Below are 21,312 nucleotides of genomic sequence, written 5' to 3'. Positions count from 1 at the left end.
GGGGTCTTCTAGAAGAAATGCATTCATTTCGATTGGGGCGGATCAAAGCGTTAGGTGTGAAAAGAGAGGAGATTGGTTTAAAAACTATAAAAAGTAATCAATTAGCTCTAGGTTGGAAAAGAGTGAGGATAAAAAAATCTTGGTCATTAATTATCTTTGAAGTGTTTCCATACATGATTGTGTCATCTGCAGAAATATCAGCTTGCCACTTTCAATGTGAGTTGAGAAATTATTGAGTAGAATTAGGAAGACGGTTGGTTTTAGAATGGATTATTAAGATACGATTATACTTGTATGTTATTTTTCTGTGTTTTGAATAATGTGAAATATATACAAAATAATACGATAAAAGAATTTCACGTCCATTGGCATCTGCCACCCGATTGCTGAAGATATAATGAAAAGCAAGTAACATTTTACATTTCATCTATGTCGTTATGTTGAACATAAATGCACTTTCTTAGCCTTCGGACTACGATAAAAGTGTGACATTTGTTCGGTCCAAAAATGGGACAGTAATATCTGCGTCTGCGCGGGAGGGCCTATAGATCCGGTAAATATCTCACTGCTGATGCTATTCTCTATCTATATAAGAGCCAGGTACGTCCAAGGATGGAATACTGTTGCCACATCTGGGCAGGAGCTGCTAGAAAGGACTTGTCCTGCCTTGATAGAGTTCAAAATAAACTTCATAGCCTCGTAGGAGATGTCCTTTTTCTCCTCCTTGCAACCTCTATCTCACAGAAGAGATGTTGCGAGTTTGTCTCTGATGTATCGTTATTTTCATGGAAAGTGTTCGACTGAGCTTCAATCTATAGTCCCCCTCGCCAAACTTTCACAAGAAACACTCGTCTAGCTGTAAACACTATCAATAATTCCCCCCACTCTTTATCTGTGCCTAAACCTAAACGTAGATTCCATGAACAAAGCTTCTTTCTTAGAACTGCACGCCTGTGGAATTGTCTTCCGTTTTCCTGCTTTCCGGCTGACTACAATATGGTTGTGTTCAAGTCTAAAGTAAATAAGTTCTTGATGAGCCGTTCCATATAAGTTATCAAATTTACCAAATTTTCATTACTAATGATTACTATATCGTCCAATTTCTACTGTACACTCTTTAACCCTTATCCTTGAGTGGCCTCTGGGCCTTGATAATGTGGTGATGCCTATGTAAAAAAAAAAGAAAAAAAGAAAGAAAATATATCATTACATTAATGTGTGAACTTTGTACAAGTTGAACAAATGTAGTAAAATTATATTGTAGTCTGTGTTCACGTCATTACGACACAATTACGTTGAGACGCCGGTTCTCGGCAGATCACCGAAGTGAAGCAACGTTGAGCTTGGCCAGTATCAGATGGATGACTATTTGGGAAGGCTAGGCGCTATATGTACCTTCTGGGAAAGTTGAGCGTGCGGCCAACACCCTCACCTCGAAAAGAACTCGCTACAAAAACACCTACAAAAGTTGTGGATGGCCTATGCCCCTTCCAGGGTTTAAAGGCTATGGATGGATCGGTGTTCACGTCGGACGCCCATAGAATAGAAGTATTCTTAGTACGACAGCAACATACAGGAATATATATATATGTACATAGAGAGAGAGAGAGAGAGAGATAAAGAGAGATAAAGGGATAAAAGATACAACTGTGGAATATCCATAGGTCCTGCTAGTCTATATAATAAGGTGCTAAGTCTCTTCATATTTATACATACGTACTTTTCACACATATTTTAAAAATGGTATCGCCCGATCAGATATCGTAGTTGGTTATTAGTTTGATGACGCTTAGTAAACAAATTTAACTTTACCCATTTTCAAATGAATTGTTCTAAAATTACGTTATGATTGTTCTAAAATTACGTTATGATTGTTCTAAAATTACGTTACGATTTTTCAGAAATACATTTAAAAAACGTGACATTTGTTTTTATTGATTTGAAAATGAGGTTAGAAAGTGGATTTAACGTTTACTTACGGCATCTTCGTACCTCTCGCATTCCTTTCTTTTATTCTTTAATCCTTGCATTCCATGAGCGAAGTTTCTGACAAGGGGGAAATTAAGCCATCTCATTAAGCCATCGATGGCGTTTTTTTTTTTTACCTTGAAATATTATTTTTATATTTTCTTATATCAAGTGGCTTTATACCTTGTCTGGAAGAATTTCAACGACAATCATTTATACGGAAAAAGAAAAGTTATTCTTACTTAGTATTGACCCTGACAGACATTTATTATTTCAAAAGTTGACAGTAAAGCGGGATTTCACCGGGAATTTACTACGCAATGAATTGGTTAAATGAAAGAAATGAACAACGCCCAATAAATGTATTTTCTTCATTCTTTGTTGGTACTCGAGTCGCTGATTTTGTGGGTGTAAAAAATTGCTTAACCTAACAATAATATGCTCTCTCTCTCTTTCTTTCTTTCTTTCTTTCTTTATTCCTTTCTCTCTCTGGTCATATATATTTGTTCTTCTATATAATAAAATGACTGCAGAAATTCCCCTCTGGACCAAAGTATCGTAGGTTTGCAACAACATACAAATTCAATACGTCTATGCTATTAGCCACTACCTTACGTCTTTACGAACGCAATTTAAGCACAATTAATCGTTTAAATAAAATACTACATTGCATCGTAGGAGCAACACTATTACGATCGCACCATCTGGAGAGGAAAGAGTTCCTATTTTTCTCTCTAAATATTTAGTACTACCACTGCTACCAGTTGTAATCGGACATGAATTCTACGTGTTCTACAAATATTGTGATTACACCGACCTAAACTAGCTAATAGATACATAGGCCTTAATAATCTTTCCAATTTCCGATTCAGAAATAATAACGGCTCCCTCCCCAAAGGCCGTTCTGATTGGCTAAGCTCTGAAAGTTCTCATATTTCGGAATGCATTTATTCGCTTAATAAACGAACACTTACTAACATTAAAATATGGCGTCACTAGCAGACATATTATTTCGCCCGACGTCGAGTTCATTTATTACATAGATCATTTCAGGCATGTAAGATCGAAAATTACAAGAGCGAAAGTCATATAACGAACGTTAAATAACCCGTTTACTTGCTTTCTTATACAAAGTTTAAAACACGCTACCCACTATAAGAATCTCCTTCGACGTCGACGTTGACAACGACGTCTTCGTCCAAACATCAATAAAATTACAGTTTCTCAAGTTCTGTTTACCATTAAACACACTAAGTGTGTATTCGTGATGTTTTAAATCGTTGTATTTCATATATATTTATATATTTAGGAGTTTCGATTCAAAATATTTGCGTCTTTTATATGAACATTTTCCGATAAAAACAAACAAAAACAAAAACAAATTAACAAAGTACAGAAGTATATTTCTTAATTATTTTATAACGATGGCGACTACGACGACATCTTCGTCAAAACATCAACAAAATTACAGTTGAGTTTTCAAACATACTACGTATAGATTGGTGCAGTTTAAATCCGTCGCATATATATATAAACAGTTAACAAAATACATATATTAATATTTATTAATTATTTTTATTTTTCCCGTATTATGAAACTGAATACTGCATGTACAATTGTCGCAAAAAAACATTATGCTTTCCTACGACGAGCCTACGACGAGCGCGTTGTGTGACTTATGACAAAATATGACGACAGTACAATCTAAAAATAAGCTTAAACCAGGCTTAGGATCAAACAAATCCAACTTGCCTCTTCCCTTGAGGCTCGCATTCACAAATATCCGTGGGCTTAGAACTAACTTAGCTGATGTTGAAGCATTTCTCTTAACAAATACCCCGGATATCTTAGCACTAAGTGAGACTAACCTACACTCCTCCATCCCCTCTAACCACTTTAACATGCCTGGATATCTCCCACTCTGCCGTAAGGACTCTGACAGACATATGCACGGACTTGGAGTTTACATTCGTAATACCCTCCCCCTGACTAGAGAAACAAACCTAGAAACAGATGATCAAGCCTTTATGTGCTTTAGACTAAACATGCAACACAATATTAGCTACTATTATTTTCTCTACCGCTCTCCATCAACTCAGGACTGCACCATAATAAACAAAGTCTCTGACAGCATAGACACGGCACTCTCCATAGACACTAGCGCACAAATACATGTGTTTGGTGACTTTAATGTCCACCACAAAAACTGGCTTGGATTCCCTACTTACACAGATGCAGCGGGCAGCACAACTCATAGCTTCACTATATCTCACTCCCTATCACAAATTGTTACGTTTTCAACCCGTTTCCCTGACCAGTAAGAACAACACGCATCACTTCTAGATCTGTTTTTGACCACAGTTCCCGATGACTGCATAACGAAGACCCACAGCCCACTCGGGAACGCTGATCATGCAGTGATAATGGTTGAAATCGCCCTAAACTCTAGAGCCAAAACTGAAGAGCCAGTGCTCAAAACAAGATATTATAAAAAGGCTGACTGGGAAGCCATCAGGGAACTAATCAGAGATGCCCCATGAAGAAATATATTTTCTCTCCCTGCTGAACAATGTGCAAATGAGACCACTGACTGGTTCAAAACTGCAATCGAAGCGCATGTTCCCATGCGGAAATTTTATAGTAAGCCCCACTCTCTCCAATGGTTTACGTCGACTTGTGCAACTGCCATTGCTCAAAAGCAGCATGCATACCGTAGGTTTAACCGACATAAGTCCAGTTCAAACAGACTGAAGTATATAGAAGCTAGAAATAACGTTAAGAAGGAAATAGCGACAGCTAAGAGAGAATTTACGGAAACCACTAAAAAGCGCATCGAAGCACAAAAACTAGGAACTCGAGACTTCTGGAAAATCTACAACAGTGTAGTAAATAATGGGCAATCAACAATTCCCCCACTATCCAACAATCACGAGGTTGTCTCCTCAGCAACCGACAAGGCTAACATGTTTGCCAGTCGGTTTGCTCTAAACTCCACACTGGACCTTTCCAACCACCCCTACCTGACTTTCCTATGCGGACAGACGCCACGCTAGACGATCTGAAAACCACCCCTGCTCAGGTGTATGTTATCATAAAAAACCTTGACACTTCAAAAGCATGTGGACCCGATCTTATCCCAGCTGTGCTATTTAAAAAGTGCTCAGCCGAAGTAGCTCCAGTTCTCTCCAAACTCTACAACAAATGCCTTAATGAAGCTTGCTTTCCGGGCTGTTGGAAAACTGCTTCTGTTGTACCAGTATTCAAGAATTCTGGCGAAAGGACTGACCCATCAAATTATCGCTCCCACTTTTTTCGAAATATTTGAGACCTTAATTAACCATGCTCTAGTCCATCATCTTACAGATGCTAAACTTCTGACTGACAAACAATATGGATTTAGACAAGCCCGTTCCACAGCAGACATTCTGTGATCTCTGAACGTATATACCATTCACTGGACAAAGCGGGGGAGGGCAGAGCGGTAGCTCTAGATATATCTAAGGCTTTTGACAGAGTATGGCATGAGGGTCTCCTCAGGAAAATTAGATCATACGGTATCACTGGTAGAATACTTAACATAATTAAATCCTTCTTAGATAAGAGAAAAATCCAGGTTGTCCGCGACGGTCGTACATCTATACAATATGATATAAATGCGGGGGTGCCCCAGGGTTCTATCCTTGGGCCTCTATTGTTCCTGATATTCATAAATGACCTCCCCGACAAAATTGCCTCTGAGATGGGTATATATGCTGATGACACTACACTCTATAGCAGGCACGACAGGAAGACGAATGAACACATTTCTAAAGAAATGGCAGAAACACTAGAGGAAGACCTCCAATCTGTGGTGGAATGGGGACAAAAGTGGTTGGTCGCGTTCAATGCTGCCAAGACTAACTTAGTTTCATTCAATAATTACAAGAAACCCTCTCTACCACCTATAGCAATGGCCAACGACTCTTTATCTGAGAGCACATCTTTCAAACTCCTTGGCTTAACGTTCACAGGAAACATGAGTTGGAACAATTACATTGAAGGCATTGCCAGGGCCGCTGCAAGAAAGGTGGGCTCTCTCTACCGTGCTAGAAAACTACTAACACCCGAAAGTATCCTATACTTCTATAAGGCCACCATTCGCCCATGTATGGAGTATTGCTGTCACATCTGGGCTGGTGCATCTGCTACTAGTCTCTCGCTCCTAGACAAGGTTCAAAAGAGAGTCGCAAACCTGATAGGCCCTGAACTGGCATCTAAGCTTCAGTCTCTATCCCATCGACGAAATGTTGCACCCCTCTGCCTTTTCTACAAGTATTTTAGTGGTGAATGCTCTGACGAACTGCAATCACTTGTGCCCCCACGACGTGAGCACCCTCGACAAACCCGACAGGCTGCTAAATCCCACCCCCACACTGTAGAGATCCCTAGATGTAAAAGATCTTTCTACTCCAATGGTTTCTTCCCCAGAACCGCTAGACTTTGGAATTCCATTCCAGGTCCCTGCTTTCCCAACAGTACTGACGTGCAGAAGTTCAAGTGTAACGTGAACCGACATCTTGCTGCCCAAATCCCTACATAGTACCCCAGTAGTTGTTGCCCCTGATAGTAGCCCCCTACACCAAAGTTGCAATTTGCCTTGTTTGGGGTGAAAATTTAATTAAAAATAATACTTACTTCCTAAGAGGTTGTAGCAAAGTGAATATTGCTTTGCATAAACACGGTATTTTTCTTTTTACACCACAGGCGCCAGATTAAAACATAAGATAGTTATTTTAATAATGTTGGATCAATCGAAAGAAAGACGCTAACAATATCTCAATTTTGATTTGTTCATAAAAAGCCTATTTGTCAGCGACAATTTTACATGTGTTATTCGTTTACAGATTACCAGACAACATATAAATATTGCCAAATTAGGATGAATTTGAAACAAATTATTAAATTTTTTTTAACCTTGAGCATTACTTTCATTAATGCTATATAGAAAATATATCTATATTAAGGATGTTAACTCATGACTAAATTGAAGAGATTGGTTCCAAAATATTTGCGTCTTTATTTATTATGTCGATAAAGAAAAATATGGACGTTTAATATGACTATATTGAAAATGTTAACTCGCGACTAAATTGAAGGGGATAGCTCCTGAACAGTTGTATTTTCTTTTAATTATTATGCCGTAAAAGAAATACGAAAGTTTATTGAACAAAATAAAACGAACTTAATTTTAGCCAACAATCTTACTTCTACAGCATATTTTTTTTATAACATTCCGTAATTTTTTTTGGAACAAATAATAATATAATAGACGCTATTATATGAAGCTGAACCTTTCAATATACATGAAATGCGTCGGTACTTCGCCACGGAGCATTCGTTTTGGCCACGGGCGCCAGTGTCGGCTATTTTAATGAACCTAGATGGCTCCCACTAACAACCATAGTTTGTTTTTTTAATTTTTTTTTTTACATGTGGGGTGGGGGGCATATTTCCATAGACCAACGCCGATACACGGGTCCTGTTATATGTGTGGGGCTTGTTAATGAACAGCAAATTATAAAAAACTTCTCGTTGACATACATTACACCTTTTCTCAAATTAGGAGGTAATGCCGGTAATGATTGTCTCATGGCAACAGCGCAGATACTATACTATCCTAAACAAAAATGAGAAGGTAATGCTTGGAAGGATAGTATCATGACCATAGAACAAATACTACATTCCCTTCTTTGATTAAACAGGAAAAGGTAATGCATAGTAGATAGAAGTAATAATATCGGTTTTAATTTCAGACAAACAGATACACAATTAGTCAATATGTTAAACTTATTTAGCGATACCCATTTTATAATATCTATTTGCTCATTCAAAATTGAAGCACGACTGTTGATTATTTTATTATAAAAATGAACGTCTGTATGCCTGGCTCGCATCAATGATGTTGTGTGCCAATTTGCTTTAAGAGCAAAGGAACTGAGGCTTCATCTAAATCACTGAAAATACAAAATAAAAGAAATAATTTCTATCACTTTTAATCGACACTAAAAATATTCCTTTGTTTCTAATGTCCTTGTACCTTAAACAAGAAATTCATTTACCTGTACACAGATGATTTATATATAAAATTTGCGACTTCCTCATACAAAGTTTACAAAATATATAAATAAATATTGAATTTACGTACATTTTGATATTGAATTTACGTAATTTTGATAATGAATTTACGTAATTTTGATATCTAATTTACGTCTATTTTCATATTGTATTAAGTAGATTTTATATTGAATTTACGTACATTTTTATATTGATGTTATGCACATTTTGATATTGAAATTTAGTATATTTCGATATTTAATTTACGTACATTTTGTAATAGATTTACGTAATTTGGATATTGAATTTACGTACATTTTCATTTAGTACACTTTTATATTGAATTTTTGTACATTGATTAATGAATTTCGTAATTTTTTATTGAATTTATATTGACTTTAGGTACGTTTTGATATAGTATTTATATACATATTAATATGTAATTCAAGTACATTTTGATATCGAATTTACATACATTTTCATTTTGAATTTACGCCATTTTTGTAATTAAATTTGCGTAGATGTTGTTATTTAATTACGATATTGTTATTTTGATATTGAATTTTTATATATATTCCTGTTCAACGTACGCACCTCCCGTATATACATACATATTGAATTTCCATACATTTTCATTTTGAATTTATGTCATTCTGCAATGAAATTTGCGACCATCTTGATATTTAATTACGATATCGTTATTTTGATATAGATTTTTATGCATATTTATATTCAATTTACGTACTTTTTGTATATCAAATTTACGCATATTTTCATATAGAATTTACGTACATTTACATATCGCATTTACAGTTGTATTATTTAATGATGAATAATTAAATTAAAATATTTCTTATCAATCAAGAAATTTCTGTCAATTAACATTTCAATAAATTTGTTTTTAGTCGCTTTTATTAATTACTTTATTAATTCCTTGAATGTTTCATAGTTGTATTTTTTATTTCGTTCTAGAATGAGCAATTAAGTAAAAAATGCAATGGCCATTTCATTTGTTCCGACAATTCCCGGTAAATGTTAGGATCGATAATTTAAACAGAATGCGATAATAATTATGTATAAGCAATAAACATGGTTATATGTTGTTTGTTTGAGTATTATTATATTAGGAACTATTTACAGTAAAGATTATTCGGTATCATGCATGTAAAATGTGCAAAATACGCCGGAAATGTTTAAATATGCTAGGAAAATCGGGATTTTAACTAAAACAGAGACTTACACGGACTGTTGTTTATGGAACCATGTCTTTGTGTGCCACTTAAAATAAAGAAATTTTTTTTCTATATTACTAAGTAATACCAAATTTTTTAGCTCCAAAACGTTCATAATTTCACTAATATTTTCCAAATTTACTATATATATATATATATATATATATATATATATATATATATATATATATATATATATATATATGTTATTTCGAATACACTAACTTAATTTAATTTTTTGAAGTGTCCAGGCCCTTGATCTCAACAGTTACCTAATTTCTTCCTCTGAATTGCCTTTGTTATAATTTTTATACGATGTTTTTCGTCCCAATTTCTGCAGGTATTTATTTGTGTCTTGTCATGACAATGACGTCAGTGTCTGTTATTATGGCTGTGATGGTAATCAACCTTTACAATCGAGGAATGAAAACGAGACGAGCACCAAAGTGGTTGCGAAAACTAATCTTGGAGATTGCCTCAAGTCCATTAAAAATGAAACATGATATTGAACATTTAGCAAAAGTTATCACATTGGTAAGTCAATTGCTCCTCTATCCTTTTTATAATTAAACATTAGTGACAAAAAAACAGAAACAGAATACTTTAATGCATTTAGACATACATGTGTTCCTGAGGAAACATTTATTTTTAATCGCAATATTTAAAAAATAGTATTCACTTCAAATAAAGCTCATTGCCACTTCGACGTAAAGAGATACTATTTGCGATCGTGTTTTACAAGGAATTATGTGGAGAGTTTAGCAGCAAAAAGCCTGTTCACTCTATATTTAAACTTCTGCATGTCAACACATAAAGAGAAGCGAGAAATGGGGACGGAATCTCAAAGTCTAGCAGCGTGAGGAAAGAAACTATTCGACTTGAACACTTTTCGGGATATAAGGATCTCAACATTGAAAAAGTGGGATGTTTCTTTTTGTCTGTATGTACGATGAGAGGTTACAAATACTATGAGACCATCAAATCAAATTCCATTAAAGTCCTTGTAAAACATGCACAAAGATGCAACATTGCGGCGATAGAACAGAGGTTTAGTGAAAGATCTATTAGATTTGAGACTCTCTTTCGGACCAAGTCTTCAAGGGGGAGAAGTAGTAGATGTCCCAACTCAGAACTAGTAATATTACTCCATGCATTGGCGAATGGGGATTCTGTAGAGATACAGGATACAGGGAGGCACGAGCAATTTTCAAGTTTAGTAGAGCGAGATCACTTTCTTTGCAGCAGCTTTAGCAGTTTTCTCAATGTACTTGTTCAAGATTTTGTAGATTATGATAATAAAATCGCTCCTACAGTAACGATGCTGGATATATAAATAAGAAAATCATCTGAAATGTCTATTAAGATAAATACCTGTAAATACTATTCGTAGTAAAATATTGAATACGGTGTTAAAAAAAGTGTAAACATATCTTGCCATCTTCTTTATATATGACGTTTTTAAACACGTCATAAAATCTTTATGAGAATCTCGGTCGCCATGATAAATTTCAATTTGATTAAGGTTTTTACCACCAAACACGTAGATGCGATCAACCATCTTATTAAGGGGGTTTGTCCATTACTTAGTATACCACACTCAACAAGTTCGTTAATCTGTGACAGTTCTGTTTTAAATAATAATTTTCGTGGTCTATAATGCTCAAGTTCGAAATATCATTTTATTGCTTTGTTACACGTAATTTACGTAATTTCGATAAACACAAATTTTCTGTCAGGTTTGACATATCGAGTTTACTGCTTTATTATACTTACGTTGAGACGTAAATCATATTTACACGCGTTAATCATATTTTAATTTGATGAATTCGTCAACAAGAACTGACGTTAAATTTTCTCTTCTTGAGACAATTCATCAAAATGAGAAAAAAACATTACAAAGTTTTCTGTGATTAAGGTGAATTCCACCGAAAATCTCAGAAAAAAAATTTTCATCTAGTACAAATAATGTTTTCAAAAGGTTTCATTTTAACCCTATGAAAAATGTTTTCAAAGGATCTGGCTAACTGCTTTACCATTTTCGGTAGACTGACACGCTAAAGCTTGGAACATAATTTTGGTTCATTTCCCCAAATGTAACATTGGGTGAAGAGTTCTTCTATTCCCAAATTATTTTCATCGTACTTTTCGTCGACAGAAACATCTTTTCATCTTATTTTCACATAATAGTTGCCCAGTTTATAGGGACACCTCTTTGAGTGGTGATGCAGGCCTAATCACTTTAACAGCAGAAAGTTTGTGCTTTTTTCAGGTTGTGATAAAAGTAGCAATCTTTCTATCATACTTTATGGCTTTTAGCTATAATAATAATAATAATAATAATAATAATAATAATAATAATAATGATAATGATAATGATGATAATGATTATAATAATAATAATGATAATAATAATAATAATAATGATAATAATAATAATAATAATGATAATAATAATAATGATGATAATAATAATAATGATAATAATAATAATAATGATAATATTAATAATAATAATGATGATAATAATAATAATAATGATAATAATAATAATGATAATAATAATAATGATAATAATAATAATGATGATAATAATACTAATAATAATGATAATAATAATAATAATAATGATAATAATAATAATTATAATAATGATAATAATAATAATGATAATAATAATAATTATAATAATGATAATAATAATAATGATAATAATAATAATAATGATAATAATAATAATAACAATACTACTAATAATAATAATGATAATAATAATAATAATAATGATAATAATAATAATAATAATAACAACAATAATAATAATAATAACAATAATAATAATAATGATAATAATAATAATAATGATAATAATAATACTACTACTAATAATAATGATAATAATAAAAATAATAATAATAATAATAATAATAATAATAATAATAATGATAATAATAATAATAATGATAATAATAATACTACTACTACTAATAATAATAATAATGATAATAATAAAAATAATAATAATAATAATAATAATAATAATTATAATAATAATAATAAATACTAACGATATTGCCTGCTCAATGGCGAATTGTTTTTTTATGTTTTATGTTTTTACAACACTATAAAATGATATAATCCCATCATAATCCGCTAAAAAAAAAAAACGGAACTCCCTGAAAGACGAACAAATTCACTCACTTTACCGACCAAAGAGAAACACTTCTCTCTCTTCTCATTTCAAACTTCTTGTCCATGACATCATATCTTGACACGTAATTGCAAACTTACCTTCTAACAAGAAATTCTATTTTCTCGCTTAACTCACCTTAGGTGCGATTGTCGATTTTTAACCTTATGTTTACAAGCAATTCAATATCCCTACTCAGAGTCGGGGTCCTATTTATTTATGATTTCTATGACGTTGGTTTTAACACTGTATTCAATATTTTGCTGATAGCATTTAAAGGCATTTATCTTAATTGAAATTTCAAGATTTTCTTATTATAATCTACCAAAATTATCTGAAAATTTGGGTTGAATATGTTTTCTAATAAAACAAGAAATCATGAGTCCCTTCCCTTGTACTAATCTGGTTGAATTTCCCCAAAACTAGTAACCATGATTTTAGGAAATGAAAAGCAATAGCTTAACATACCAAGAATTTATTTTTCATAGTTTTGTTTATCGAGCACAATAAATGTTTACTTATGTTTGTTGCTAATTATTTAGCCGACAACAACAATCACATGTATCTTGTTGATTGCGGATTAAACTACGATTCGGACAATTATTTTTTAATAACTAAATATCGTTAAATAAGAAACTACTTTCAACAATATATGACACTCTTTGTAAATGGTTTTCTTTAAATTTTTGTATATATATATATATATATATATATATATATATATATATATATATATATATATATATATATATATACTGGCAATTCCGCCCGGCTTTGCTCGGGCCTTACGTACTGTTTATAACTTTATGTGCCTATGTATATATTAAAAAGTGCGAATATGTATTGCAATGCCTTAATAGGTTTCCTTTACTACCATAGAGAAAAGTTGGTAGAGACCTCAGACGTCAATTTTTTTAAAACTTTGATCCCAATTTTGACCCCTTAACATTTATTGTTTTGAGCTCGAATTAAATTAAAATGTTTGATTCATTTCCAAGTAACTTACATCTAAAATCTCAAGTGTTTAGACCAAAAATTGGCGGAGGAGTTTGGATAAGTTTGCAAAGGCAATTTTGTAAACTTTAACCTCTTGCCAGGAAAAATTTCTCACAAAAACTAATTAAAAAACTTGCTGCAGGTCTGAATACCCTTTATGTAAATGTTTAGATCCAAAATTGGCTTAGTAGTTTGCTAGAGACCTCAAAGGTTAAATTTTTTGAACTTTGATCCCTTGGAAGCCAGATTTTCAGTAAAAAACGATTAAAAAGCTTACCCTATGTCTGAATACACTTTATGTAAAATTTCAAATGTTTAGACCAAAAATTGGCTGACGAATTTGATAGAGACTGCAGAGATCAATTTTTTTAAAAAATTGACTCCTATTATGACCCCTTTAGATTTATTGTTTCGGGCTTAAATCAAATTATAAAGGTAGATGCATTGTCTAAGTAACCTATATCTAAAATTTCAAGTGTTTGGACCAAAAATTGGCGGAGGAATCTAGTAGAGTTTTCAAATGTCAAATCGTTGAACTTTGACCCCTTAACAGCCAAATTTCTGGCCGAAAACCAATTAAAAAGATTTTCCCAAATCTCAATACCCCATATGTCAAATTTCGAATCTGTAAATCGAAAATTGACAGAGTTATATGTTTGTTTACATTACGCTTAAACATTTGCATGTCAGTACAGTCAGGAAAACAGGAGATCGAGAGGGAATTCAAAAGTCTATCAGTTCGAGGTAAGAAAGCTTTTCTTTCTGTGAGGTAAGCCAGGGGTATCTATGTCGAAGGGGCACACGTCCTTTAAGTTCATCATGACTTATTCCATTAAAATCCATTTAAAACAAGCACAGAAATGCAAAATTGTAGCAAGGGGTGGGGTTGGTAGTACGGAGCATATTCGCTTGAAGACTCTTTTCTTGGACTTTGTCTTAAAAGGAGAGATTAGTGGTAGATGCATCAGCACACATGCGGCAATAACACTTAATGCATGTGTAAATGGTAGTTTTGTAGACAGGTGTGAGTAAATTTATAACACATTTTGCAGAAACATCGATAATGTCTTTAATATTTTTTGATTACTATTGACTGATAATTACACGTGAATATGGTGCGCACAATGGTCAATAATTTGAATATTGTATTTGCTATGAAACTATAAATCTAGAAGAATTAAGATACGGTGAGTGTAATTACACTTCATACTGATAAGAATATCACCAAATGTCCCCGCATATAATGAAATAGTGATAAAACAATGATGACTGTAATTTGATAGAGACGTTAGGCATAGACTGAAGTTTATTTATGCTAAATATGGTTTAATTTCAGGAAGGCTTATGAATTTTATTAAAGAGTCTCTGATTGACCTTGTATTTTGGAGGTCACCTTGTAAATAATGAAACTTCCTTAACTCCAAAATTCTCACAGGAAAGTAAACTGAATTTCTTCGACCATGTACACACCTCTACATTTGGAGAAATAATCTCACGCACAATGAAACATGATGACGACGGTAGAAGACTCTTATGAAGCTTAAGTGACTATAGAATTAAGAATGTTATTCAGGTGGAAGGAATCATAAAGGAAGAATAATATAAGAAGGCTTTAAAAGAAAATTTCAAACAGAAAACAGGAAAATGTTGTCGTTATTTTGCCTTTCAGTATGATCTAAAAGATTCGTTGCGTCTACAGAAGAAATACTTGTAAAAACAGTAAAAGCTCTTGAAATTTTCATGTTTGAATTTCGCAACATGCGGACTATAAAAGTGAAGCAATGATTTGCGATATCAGTTTTGAAAGCATTCTAATAAAAGCAAAATCAATTTAGAAGAGATGCAAGTGGGAAATTTCACAAGCAAATCACGCATTGCAAAAAGTTTGTGAAAAGTTAAAGAATTAGAAATCTTTGCAAAGATGCCGGAACAATTCCTAATGGAATAATAAATGACAAAGTTTAGACTTAGAATTTCCAAGAATAGATTTCCACATGAACAAGGGAATCTAAACTTTATAAAAAGAGACATCTTAAAGCCAAATGGAATTAAACAAGCTTAATCTAACGATAAGTTCATGTTTGCTGCAAGCGATTTCAAAAAGGGAATTGCACTAACGTATATTTAAATTGGTTTTCTACGAATTATTGGTCTCGTCAAAGTTGATATTTTTACGTTTACCTAGCCCAGGCTTTTCCAAGCATGCTGTTTGTCGATGACTTCAATGATTGCTTTTATATTGTTTGTATAATCAGACGTGTTCTATGTAATATATGACATCGTGATTTGATGATGCTTGGGTAAACTCTTTGATTGCATGCCTGAAACAACTCAAACAAGTATCGGACAATATGGAAATGTACTGGTCATTGTGAATAAAGAGAAAATACTCCAAGAAATTATACAGGGGAAGCAGACAAAGAAATATGTGGAAGGACATTATCTGAGAGTTTACATGGATGTTACTGAATCACATGCTCAGAAAGGCAGAACATCTGAGCAACTGGCGAAAACTGGTTGCCATATAATCTTTGGTGCCCAAACGGTATTCCAGATCACGAATCAGATGATGATAGCCGAGAAATCGTATGAGAAGAGGATATGTTTTGAATATGATTAAATATTCCGGTTCCAATTATGACACCCAGAGTCACCGCTCCATCGACGCCTTCCCCTCCACAACAATGTACTTACTTAAATCTGACGAACGATGATTTAAACGATGAATTGAACGATGATTTAAACGATGATTTGAACGATGATTTGAACGATGAATTGAACGATGATTTGAACGAGGAATTGAACGATAATTTGAACGATGATTTGAACGATGAATTGAACGATCATTTTAACGATGATTTGAATGATGATTTGAACGATGAATTGAACGATCATTTGAACGATGAATTGAACGATAATTGAACGATGATTTGAACGATGATTTGAATGATGACTTGAACAATGATTTGAACGATGAATTGAACGATGATTTGAACGATGATTTGAATGATGATTTGAACGATGATTTGAACTATGAATTGAACGATGATTTATAAATGAAGAAATATGATGGCATGAGAAAGTGTTCTGATAGGCACTTTCATGTTGATTTTGTTTGCTTTTGCTGTTATTTTTCTGCTCAAATAAGCAACTACCTCAAGCCAAGATCGAAACTCGACCGCCCAAACGACAGGTTCTAACTGTTGCGCTATTCGGCTGTTTCTATCATATATATATATATATATATATATATATATATATATATATATATATATATATATATATATATATATGATTTTACCTGTGCGTTTTGTCTTTATGTGCTAGTATATTTTCGCGTTTCATAGTATTCCATTAATGAAGTTTCTTCATGCTAATCAAATCAATACAAACCAGACCTCAATGTAATTCATTTCACGAAATATATTTTTAAATAATTCTCATATTACGGGAAATCAAGACAACTACAAGAAAAGATTAGAACTCTTCTGCAAAACACAACTGTTATTACCACAAAAATTATCGCTAGGTATTTATAATGGTGCAAAAACCACAAGCATCATCCATACCTCCACTAAAAAGGCACAAATATTACTTGAATTCCTAGTCATTCAAACCCCAGAAAACGCTTGCGGTCATTATCGACGAGAGATCATCTTATCTATTAGTCTTTCATTTAAACTCCTCGGCCTAAAATTCACATGCAACATTAATTAGAACTATTATATAGAAGATACTGTCAAGGTTGCTGCAAGAAAAGTGGGCTTGCTCTATCGGGAGATAAAACTTCTCAGACCTACCAGTATACTATATCTTTACAAAGCCACAGTTTTTATCTTTGTATGGAGTATCATTGCCATATTTGGGCTGGAGCACCAACCATTAGTCACTCCTTATTAAACAGGGTTTTAAAAAAGAGTATTGAATATAATCGGTCACATACTTACTGTCTACCAGGGCTCAGTCTCTGTCCCATCGCAACAATGTTGCTTCCCTGTATTTGTTTTACAAGTACTTTTGTTGAATGTACTCGACGTAAATAATCCCGATCTGATGAGTAGCAAATTCCTACCTCATCACTGTTCAGGTTCCCAGATGCCAGAATGGTTTTCTACTCATTAGTAGCCCTTTATTTTCCTTCCCTATTCCCTGTTTCTCTTACTGTATGCGAACAACTACTTTGATGGGGTGAATAAAAAAAAGTTCTCTTCAATTGCAAGAGTAATTTGCAATTCAATATTGTTCATAAGTTTGGGTTTTACTTTTCTTTTGCTTTGATTTGTATGATTCGAATTTGATTGCATTGTGTTTGATTTTAATGTCTTCTATGAATTTATTTGTGCATTTGAGATTTCGAATACACTTTTTAAAAAAAAATTTAGAGACGTTCATTCGGAATAGAAGACAATTCACGCAACTATTTGGTAAAAAGCAAATCAAACACACTAAATTGACACAATTGCACAAAATAAAACATTAACCATCTGTGAATTTTTTGAGATTATAATATAATTAGAATTTCGAAATAAATTACAATAGGCATTTTTTGTATTTTTCTATCTATTTAGATAAAAGTATATATGAAAAAAATGTATGACTTTACAAAAACGACCTTTTTCCTATAACATTAAAATTAATGGTTGCTTTTTCGATATTAAATAAAAAATAATAATTAAAAAATATAGTTTTGAATAATCATTATTGGAAAGCGTATGAGGTGTTTTACTTATTTATTTATTATTTTTTGCAAATTAATTACTTTTAAAAAACTTAAACTTTCCTAAGAACTTCTTGAATCGCCTCTTCCTGTTTTGCGGGGGGGGGGGCATCTCCAAAATGAAAACAAAAAATGTTCTCGAAAACTATAATGCACAAGTGCCCTATATTTTATTAATCGGAATATGCGGCAATTGTTTTTGTAAATAACACTTGTAAATAACACAACTAATTAATTTTTTAATTGTTTTTTTTTTCAGACAGAAGAGAAAGAGGGCCTATACACGTGCACAAAACACGGAAAAGATAAGAAACAAAATGGGACGATTGGATCGATCGCAGCCCAGCGTGAGAAACACCCTCGATCTCTCTACGACGTCGGCAGGGTACGGCATCGTCGCTACACGAAGAGCGACATAGACACTACAGAAACTGCCGAGGTCTCTAACGAGGCCGAGGTCACGTGGCTAAAGGAGGAGGAAATAATCCCAGAAACGCCCGCGCCGCAACCGGAGGTTTCGCGTAAATCTCCCGAGTGCGAGAACAACAACCACTTTCCGCGCCAATTGTCGGTGAAGACGCAGAATGAGAAGAACGTAGGCTTTGAGTGCAAGCAGACGGATGAGAAATGGCCGTGTGCTGTCTACCAGGCTCTGCTCTCTCGCAAAATCGTTGTCGCCGAATGGCAGAGGATAGCCTGCGTCATAGATCGGTTTCTGTTCTGGTTTTATTTCGTTTCCACCATCGTAGCTTACGTCGTGATCCTCGTTATCATACCAGGTCAGCGCCGGGACGCGCGCGAGGAAGCCAAGCGCGTCAGACAGAACTCAATTTTCAACATGACTATTATATGAGAGACAAACCTGTGTTCGACAAGTACAACATTCACCCTCATACGCATATAGTAGAACAGAGAACTCGAAACACACGCACACACAAACATGCACGCACACAACCATAATATAATTTCCTTGATACGGTAGACGCTCGTTTGAGAATCGTTCAACGCTCCTCTATCGTGTCAAATAATCCACATCTCTTCCTTGATATAATTACGCTCATGAGTACACCTCTTGGAAACTCAGCGAAATTGTGCTAGACCATTGAATTTGTGACCTGGTGTCACGTCTCAATTAATGTGATAACTATCCCTTCTGTAGTTTCAATATGATCCTGCTATATTCGACAATTCGTTGTATCCTACATCAGCTGTAGGCGTTCATACATGTCATGTTAATACGTTTAAATGTGCAATCTTTAGGTTTAATTACTTTACTATATAGAAGAAGGAGGAGTAATTTAACTGAGACACTCAAAATAATTGGTAGGCAACTAATTCCCCGCCTTTAATAGAAAATAACTAATTACTCAATCATCTATTTTCCCTCGTTGTTTGAGGTTTCCACACAATATTGAACAAGATTTTCAACTTTTGTTGGTAGATATAAAATAGCAACAACAAAATAAATAAAAGGAAAAGAAAGGAAGTGATGAACTTTTTTTAATTTGACTTTTCATTTTATTGATCTGAGAATACACAGAAATTAACTATCGCGAAAAAAAAAAATAATTCCCAAATTTTTAAACACAATAAATTCCAATACAAAAGACTTCGTTGGCAATCCAATAATTCAGAAATTTCTAGATGTGGGACACATTTTTTTCTGCGTAATAGACATTTATTGGCAAGAAAGACAAAAACAGAACAAAATTAAATCTTCGATTTACGTACGGAAGCTATCCCAGTCAGCCATAGAGTATCGGTATTTATTTTCTAATGGCGAAAAATATTTGAGATAAATTACATAATCAGAGATAAATTATATATTTTTAGAATAAACTAAATAAATAGATAAAAAGAAACAGTGATACATAAATGAACTACAAGGGCATTTTTGTGGTCTGTTGGATGAAATATTTATTATAATTTTATTTATTTCTGTGTTACTGTTTGGGATTGTTATCAGCATTTGTATTTAATTCCTAGCAAAGAAGGCCGGAAGATGTATCCGCCGTGACATAGTGTAAACACACAGAGAAAATATTCCAAAGATGTGAATAGTGTACATGCGATATTCTATGAAATTATATATAACATCAAGTTGCACGTCCATCAATACCTGCTGTTTCGTTTAAAGGACTAAATATACCAAACATAGTCGTTCTTCAATCGATACTATAGAGAACTGCAGGTATCAATTGATAATCGAACGTATGTATAGTGATGTTTAGATGACATTCCCCTATAAGCAGATATATATAAAATGGCTTTTAAGACAAGATTATTACAGTAGTCAAATCATAGGCTTTGTATGAACTTCTTTATATTGAGCAGTAAGAATTACTATTCATTTTCTAGGGTTCAGACTGCCACACAATGGCCGTAAGGCAGTGATTTTGTAGTCGATGTCGCTTGACAGACATACAATTGATCTGGTAATCTGGTCACTCCTAATATAATGTTTATGAATGAAATTGCTTTCGGTTAAAATATGTGTTCAAATACTTGTAAAAAGAATTAAACAGTAATAACTTGCTAACATATTCACATTTTTGCATTTCATTTCGATGAGTTATCAGAGATTAAAAGGCCTCTTCCTAATATTTATTTCATATATATTTTCTGTATTTTTCCGTTCTCGACAGAATCCAAGACAAGTATGAATCTAATTTGGAGATTATCCAACTAAATGTTATTACTTAAGGTAACATAACTATGAACAGATGCACTTATAGACAAACATAGAAACAGGATCGATGAAAACTTTCTTCGTAAGGCATTCAAACTCTATCCTTAATATACATCTATAGATCTCAAAATACCATTGTAATATGTCAAATTTCAAAATATGGAGAACTTGAAACATTAAACCCCGAAAAGTAATCAGTAAAAAAAAAAAAAAAAAAAAAAATCTTACTAAAATTTTAAATTATTTTAATCAAACTTTTTAATGGGTTATTTTTCCAACACGGATATTAAAAAAATGTCTGAAATTAGTGATTAAATTCTAACGCAAAGAGATTGAATAAATACTATTTTAACCGAGAGATGTTTTGTCCGTCTTTTTAAAAGTAGGCATTTTCGGCCAAATGTATGGGAAAAAAAGATGAAATAAAAAT

The 21,312-nt window shown here is 33.3% G+C and overlaps 1 protein-coding gene across 1 annotated transcript in view; it reads left to right on the top strand.

The window, feature by feature from the left end:
* Positions 1 to 21,104, top strand: part of LOC145258256 (neuronal acetylcholine receptor subunit alpha-10-like) — an 800,162-nt gene extending 779,058 nt beyond the window's left edge. Inside the window, exons 9-10 of the mRNA XM_080116238.1 lie at positions 9,634 to 9,827; positions 18,453 to 21,104. Coding sequence (XP_079972364.1) covers positions 9,634 to 9,827; positions 18,453 to 19,046 — 788 coding nt within the window. The 3' untranslated portion in view covers positions 19,047 to 21,104. The remainder of the gene's footprint in view (positions 1 to 9,633; positions 9,828 to 18,452) is intronic.
* The last annotated feature ends 208 nt before the right edge of the window (positions 21,105 to 21,312 follow it).

The sequence above is a fragment of the Euprymna scolopes genome, chromosome 33, assembly GCF_053919585.1.
Source record: "Euprymna scolopes isolate OS-2025 chromosome 33, ASM5391958v1, whole genome shotgun sequence".
NCBI classification, from domain to species: Eukaryota; Metazoa; Mollusca; class Cephalopoda; order Sepiida; family Sepiolidae; genus Euprymna; species Euprymna scolopes.
The sequence above is the reverse complement of the archived record's forward strand: the minus strand, read 5'-3'. Positions and strand labels throughout refer to the sequence as shown.